Source organism: Cupressus sempervirens, chromosome 8 (assembly GCF_028749045.1).
Source record: "Cupressus sempervirens isolate cs-2001-9-10 chromosome 8, ASM2874904v1, whole genome shotgun sequence".
Classification (NCBI taxonomy): Eukaryota; Viridiplantae; Streptophyta; class Pinopsida; order Cupressales; family Cupressaceae; genus Cupressus; species Cupressus sempervirens.
Genome location: NC_143125.1, coordinates 14,672,828 through 14,680,150, shown reverse-complemented (window position 1 = coordinate 14,680,150; position 7,323 = coordinate 14,672,828). Strand labels below are relative to the sequence as shown.

The following is a 7,323-nucleotide window of genomic DNA, read 5'->3' as shown; positions in this document are numbered from 1 at the left end:
TGGTACCTGCAATCTGCATAATATCCAAGCATGTACATACACATATAATCTAAACTAAAAAGGAAATGACGGGTAGTGGTGCATCATGTAGATCCCGACTAGTAGGTGACTATGACTCCCTCCCTTAACCACATCAAAAACTTCAAACATAAAGTAAAACATACAAGTACACCATACACATGCAAGTATGGGGTAAGTATCCATAAAAACTGCATATAAATCATTCATCTAACTATCGTCATGAAATAACTAAAATCACTATATGAACATACATGTATCATCATCGAAAGAATAATCATGAATACATGAAATAATTGAGTATCAAGTAGCTTATCATTATATATCAATTGAGTCTGAAATAACATCTAATCAAATCCCGTAACCAAGTATCGCTAATCATAAAACATAACCATAAAACTTGCTTAAAAGAATTCGACAATCCAACATGAAAAGTGAACTAAGGGTAGGTATTATAGTCTTGTTCTACAACCTACATATTTTCATCTCCTTGAGCTCTCTTATGCCTTGGTAATGGTTCACAAAGTCTGACCCAAAACATTGACTTAAAAATCTTTACACAATCAAGACCCATAAGCATAAAGAATATCAAACAAACATATCTCAATTCTTTACTTTCAATCTCAATTGTTTCTACCTAAGAACCGCACAAGTAAAGAAACGTGTTCAAGTGACTTATGTAATAAACACCCCACAATCCTAGAGTCTAAATTGAAAATATTTCCATTTAAGATTCGTATAAGTTAAATAATGCAATAGACACCCTACCATCCTTTGCTCTCAATCGAAAATGTTTGTACCTAAAACTAGTGTAGGCTAGGGATCATGTTCAATTGATTTTTGTTCAAATGGGTACCCTTCAATCCTCAATTCTCAATTGAAAATGTCTCCACCCAAGACTTGTGCAAGTTAAGAATTATATCTAGGTGACTTTGGTCAAATGAATACCCCTCAATCTATTACTCTCAATCTAAATTGTTTATACCCAAGACTTACACGAGTTGAGAGTTATGTTCAAGTGACTTTGGGTAACATACACCCCACAATCCTAGTCTAAAATGAAAAAAGTTTCCAATTAAAACTTGTACATGCAAAATTGTGCAATAGACAACCCACCATCTTTGACTCTTAAGCGGAAAAAGTTCCACCTAAAACTAGTGCAAGTTAGAGATCGTGTTCAGCTGATTTTTGTTCAAATGGATACTCTTCAATTTTTGACTCTCCATCGAAAATGTTTACACCTAAGACCTATGAAAGTTATGAATTATATTAAGACGACATTGGTCAAATGAACACCCTTCAATCTTTTAGTCTCAATCTAAAGGGTCTCTACCTAAGACTTAGGAGTCACTTTGCTACCCTATGTGCTACTGTATTGAATAATGACGGTTTAGAATGTGTTGAAGAGACTTGTGCTTGAACAATCAAATGATTATCTTTGAAACAAGAGAAAGAAAAACAATGTTCTCTCATATTTGAAGATATTATTAAATCTTAGTAAATTTTATTAATCGAAAATGACTATTCATAAAAAAATATTTGAAGATATTGAAATGGATTTTCTAGCAGTACCTAGCGTTGAAGTGAATAATAATTGAAAAACCAAAATAGAAAGATTGGGTGCTTGATGGAAAGACAGAGCTTTATTGGCAAGAAGATTTCGCATCAGTCTGCGTGTCAATTTTCAGCCAGTCAAAATCTACGGAGTCAACATGTATTTATTTCGGACAAAATAACAGCTGTTTCAATTACACCGCTTTCCGGCCAAAAGAAACCGCTGGTCGAGAAAAGCGGTTTACATTTTAACCCGCTTTGGTTCAACTTTTTCAAGTTTTCGCACCCAAAAAGGTTCGCGGTAAAGCTTGCGCAGCTTTGCGTTAAATGTGGGCAACTTCTCGTTAAACCGTGCGCAGCTTTGAAACTTGTCAAGAAAAAGGCTGTGTAGAATTTACGTCTGTCGTTTTAAATGCCGTGCAGTTTGCTCATTTCGGTGTACTAAAATTCAGCGATTTATTCGCTCGAGCGTGGGTAAAAATCCCTCCAAAATCGCCATTATTCCAGCTTGAAATTTTCATCTCTGCTGTAATATTTTTATCGGCTACATTAAAGCCTTTCTCGGCTCCCAATTCTGAAGTTTCTAAAATTAATTAAGATTTGGACAGAATAAAATTTACAGGGACCTCTGACTCCATCCAATCCCTTCCTGTTATATATCCATTGCCTTCTTTTAAAATCAAATACCTTGTTTTTTTGGGGTATTCTATTTTTCCTGCAAACAAAATCAAAACTAATTTTTTAACCTATCCTGTTCGATCAAAAAAAATTTGGGTTGCGAGTTTCATCGCGTCTTGTGTTGTTTTTTTGAATTTCTGTAACAAAGAAAGGCCGATCACTGAGTATTTCCTTCAAGTATTGTATTGTTTTTTGGATGAAATTTACACCACGTACGTAACCTGATTTTTACGTTTTGTTTTTAAGGATTTTTTAAGGTTTGGTCACACCTGAGACCCGATCTTAGGGTTTTGTTTTGTGGAACAGAGTTTTATTGAGTGAGTTTCCAAAAATTAGGTCACGTCGAAGTCCTGATCTTTGAAGGTTTTCAATCAGAGATTGATTGATTAGTGTAAGGTCATCGAGTATTCAAACGTTTATAGTTCTCGGTCTGTCAAATTGAATTTCGGCTGTTGGGGTATTGGGTACGTTTGTATCTTTGTTCGTCATCTGTACCACGAGCGCAGGGGTGGTTTTGTTGTGAGTAGGCCTCGTAATTAGGGTTAAATGACAGTGCATAAAATGGGATCTGTGGAAAAGTGGCGGAGGTTTTTTGAGGGCGCGGAGGCTGATATTTGCAGTGTAATTGAATATGCAATTCTTGTTGCAGCCTCCGATTACCCTAATGAATTTAAGAGGAGGAGAGATAAGATTGCCGAGAGGCTTTACACATCTAGGCTTCTCAGGTGCTGCGAATGCGATGCCGCTGTTCCTCAACCTGACGATCATATTGATGATGGCGAAAATGAAGATGATGATGGTATTAATAAGGGTTCCAAAAATACTAAGGTCACCAGTAGTAGCGATGACGCTGATGACGCAGATAGGAATAGGGTCAGCAATTATAGCTATGATGAGGCTGAAGCTCTGACAGAGGAAATTGAGGAGGAATCCGAAATTCTCAGAGATCTCTTCAGGATCAAAGACATTCTTGCGAATCGCGATGAGGTAAACTTTTCAATTTCTGCCATTTCATTTTAGATTTCCAGTGTTATATCAGGGCTCGCTCATGTTATCTCAAAGACTCATTAAAATTATCACTATTTTGCTCATTTGAATTTATGGCGAGGGAATTAGTATTTGTTAACACATCTGAACGTAAATTTCCATTATTTTGAATCTGTGCCATTGAAATGAGGGCTTGCTCATTTCTCTCAAGAATTGCATTTTGTTTTGCAGTCCGATAGTCTGCTAATCGAGTCACTGAGAAGACTGGAGCTGATGCAATTGTCTGTTGAAATTTTAAAGGTTCGTTTTTCAGGACAAGCGGGTATCACTTTCAGTCTTCTGTTTAGGGCTACATGATAAACACTTCCTGCTTCATGTCGTTGTTCCTTTTGAAAATTTCACCGCTTTATGTTATTTTTCTTCTTTGGTTTGTAATGCATATTATGCTTTGGCTTCTATTGCATGCATTTCTTTTGTTGCAGTGGACATCTTGGACTTACATCAATATTTAGGTTAAGTTTCTCTTTTGGGTTAAGAAGACTGGTCAGATGATAACATGGTTTGATGTCAAACATTTTTCTCACAATATTTGAACATCCATTCAATTGCAGGCAACTGACATTGGTAGGAAGGTTAATAAGTTGCGGAAGCACAAGTCGAAAACTATTTGCTCTATGGCAAAGAAACTTGTCAGGTATATAAAGTCATGCGAGAATTGAAAGGTCATTTTAGTTAAATGTTGAATCCATAGATGAATTTCAGCATTCTCTGAAACTGTAGAACTGACCCTTGAACAAATGGAAGATTATTTGATTTTCTTGACAGCCTTTTGGAGTCCATTCTAATTTTTAAATGTATACTACGCTATTTTTGGTTGCAATAAGGAAGCTGAAAAGAGCTTGTGAAGTGTAGAGTTGAATTACGACTTTCTAAAATTTCAAAATCATTTAAAAAAATAACAAGTTATCTCCATCATCATCGAAGGAAGCAGCTCCATAACTAATAGAGGACGCTTGATTTTAATAGCAGCTTTTATGTGAATTGTTCTACTTGTATTAAGATATTTACCCAGGTTTTATTGTTCATTTTATGGTGCACTACAGTAGCTGGAAAGAGCTTGCAGATGAATGGATAAAAACTGCCGGAAATGTTGCCGTAGCTGCAATAGCAGGTATGATCACATGTTGGATTAGAGTATTTCATTTCCCCCTATCCTTTCCTCTTTCATTTGGATGGCAGGTTAGTGAAAGCGCAAATTCTATAACATGGATAAGTTTGTGTGTTTGCAGGAACCTCAACGGATTCTGTTTCACCCGTAACTGCTGATGATGAAAATGGACTACCTTCTCCTCCACTGGAGGACGTTGCCTTTCTGGCAACACAGACGACTTCAATAGAAATATCTCAGGTAGCACAAACATTGAAGTGAAATGATATTTTGTACAATAATACGGTAATATATGCTGCTTTGCCAAGCACACTCTTAATGAGAAATTCTTGCACCCAGGAATTTTTAGATTGATAACCATTCTTTTATTATTTAAGCTTGTTCATTTTGGCACTGACATGCATGATGTTTGTTGCAACCTCCATGGGATTGGGATTAAAGTTCTTTGATGGTATGGATGATGATGGAAGTAAGTTCACTTCCTTTGCTTTTGTTGTATTAAGTTCACTTCCTTTCCTTTTGTTGTATTTCTTAGTTGACCACTTGAAAACACAGGCTTGATGCAATGTCACTGCTTCTAAATAAAGTTTCTTTCTGTTGTTTGTTAATGTTGATCTGGTTATCTGTTATTGTTTCAAAACAATCACAGATCCTCGAATTCCCGACACAACTGAGAACTATGGCCATGAAGAGGGTGAAAAACAACACGCAGTACAATATCTACCTAAAAGAAAGCAGCCAGAAAATCAAAATTACTTAAAAACGGATGCTAGTCACTGTAGCAAGCCAGAAACTGTGACAGATAGAGCAAAAAATGGAGAGTTGAGAAGGGATGCTCAAATTCAGTCAGATACAGATCGTCATGGCAATCTGATGAGAGGAGCAAACTACAAAGTTGCTAGTTCTGGTCCTGGAAGACCACCAATTGTAAGCCAGGAGCGCAAGTCCTACGAGGAAAACATGCAGCAAAAGCCAGAGTCCAACAAGCAGCAAATCAAGCCTAGCCCCCTTCCTGCTCAGCACGTAAGTAAAGTGTTACAGTAAAATGGAATTGAAGTTTAATCATGATGAGTTATCCCATCGATAGACCATTGATTGACTTTTAAATTTAATTTTGATGCCAAAAATATTGATTGGATTTAGTAAAGTTTTACACACAATTGATCTACCAAGGACCTGCTTCTAATATGTAAAATATCAAGATTACATCTTTTTGTTAATTTTTTATGATCTCATCTAGATGGATCGTATAACACAAAACAAGCAGTCACAGGCTGTACTTATTAGGATATAGATTTTGAAAATCAACTTGTCTCGGAAGTCATGCTTGCAAAATCTTTTCTGCAGAAGTCAAGTTCGCCTGAAGATAAATCTGTAAAAATGAAGCTTGAGGCAGCAAAAAGAAGGCTCCAAGAAGGCTACCAACAAGCAGAAAAGGGTTTGTATTTGCATCTTTGGATGCATTGTTTGTTTTTGTTTTTGTATTTGAATGTTTGGATTTATAGATTGTTTTTGTTTTTGAAGCACTTCAATAATGAAGTGGGTGACAACCCATGAATCTAGTTACCTAATGAACTAGTAATGCTCTTTGCAGCCAAGAAGCAACGGACAGTTCAAGTAATGGATTTACAAGACCTACCCAAACAAGGTCATAATAATGTAAGGCCATATCATGGTAAGCCGGTGCCACAGCATCATCGCCAGGTGATGAATAATCGAATCTAGTTACACCCTATTGTGCCCTGAAGTAGTTGAGGCAGCCCCTGGATGACTAAAAGCATCAAGATTACCTATTTTCATCTGGAATAGCTTGATCAATATATCAAAAAAGGAAAAATGTCACAGGGATATTGGTGGTCAATTTGATTACCTAATTTTCTGGGTTATCTACATGTATAAGAAAATATACTTGTACAGCCAGAAAATTAAGCTTTCAAAGGCTCAGAGACTCATGTGGAAAAGCTGAGCTGTCTGGGGTGCCTATTTGTTTCCCATTTTTGTCCGAAAATTTGGCTGTCTTTTCTATTTGACTAGCTTGAGCAGATGGCATATCCTAAACTTTGGAAGTGAAATTGAAATCACTTTTGATGCGCATTTTTTGTCCAGCAAAACGAAATTTGGCAGCAAGGAGCTGAAAGGGTCCCTGGATTTTTTGAAATTACCTTCACAGCTTTATTTCTTGACAAGTTACAAGCTGCCATATCTCGCTTTTTAATAAAAACTGGCAAAATCGGATCATACAACACTGACTCTTACATCAGACATCAAGTGCTGCAAAACTGTATATGGTGAATATTCCCTATGTACAGTTTACTAATGGAATGATCCTGAGGATTTTATATCTATAGAAAAGATCTTTGCTGGTTTACTAGATTACATGACTTATAAATGTTGCAACGTAATGCTGGGCTACCGATAGTAAGCTTTATAAGTCTTTAGGAGCGGAACATTGTTCGAAAAGAAAATTGTAAAATCACTCGTGTATACAAGAGGATTAGGTAGTGTATGTCCTATTTTTCAATTTAAAGAAGATCAGGTAGACACCAATTACAATATTTATTTAAAACTTGTTGTCTCCTAGGAAATAGGAATGCTGTATTATGTGCTTATTTATTTTCCACTTTGCAACTAACTGAAGGGAAGGTTGCTTGCATTCCTTTTGAGAAAGTTGACCTTAAAATATATCACAAGAAAAGTATATAGGTCCTGGAACATGAACGTGCCTTCAGCACAAATGTTTGACCCAGTCTCTTATTGAGTGGTTTGCCCAGAAGTTAATACTAACAAATTGTGTTAGTTGAGATGGCTACTATCATTACTCTCTGGAATTCTTGAAGCTTAGATCTCTCAAAGTAAATGGGGTTATGTGCTTTTGTTTCTTTCAGATCTATGAATAGGTCACTTTTTGCTAGCATTAT

At 36.3% G+C, this 7,323-nt stretch overlaps 1 protein-coding gene across 1 annotated transcript; it reads left to right on the top strand.

The window, feature by feature from the left end:
* Window positions 1-2,011: 2,011 nt before the first annotated feature.
* LOC149541343 (Transcription elongation factor (TFIIS) family protein) lies at window positions 2,012-6,971 on the top strand. The gene is made up of 9 exons (XM_089796622.1): window positions 2,012-3,237; window positions 3,469-3,537; window positions 3,849-3,931; window positions 4,341-4,408; window positions 4,527-4,645; window positions 4,847-4,874; window positions 5,055-5,428; window positions 5,753-5,843; window positions 6,000-6,971. Exons 1-9 carry the CDS (start codon window positions 2,797-2,799, stop codon window positions 6,128-6,130), a joined length of 1,404 nt encoding a protein of 467 aa, XP_089652748.1. The 5' UTR covers window positions 2,012-2,796; the 3' UTR covers window positions 6,131-6,971.
* Window positions 6,972-7,323: the final 352 nt, after the last annotated feature.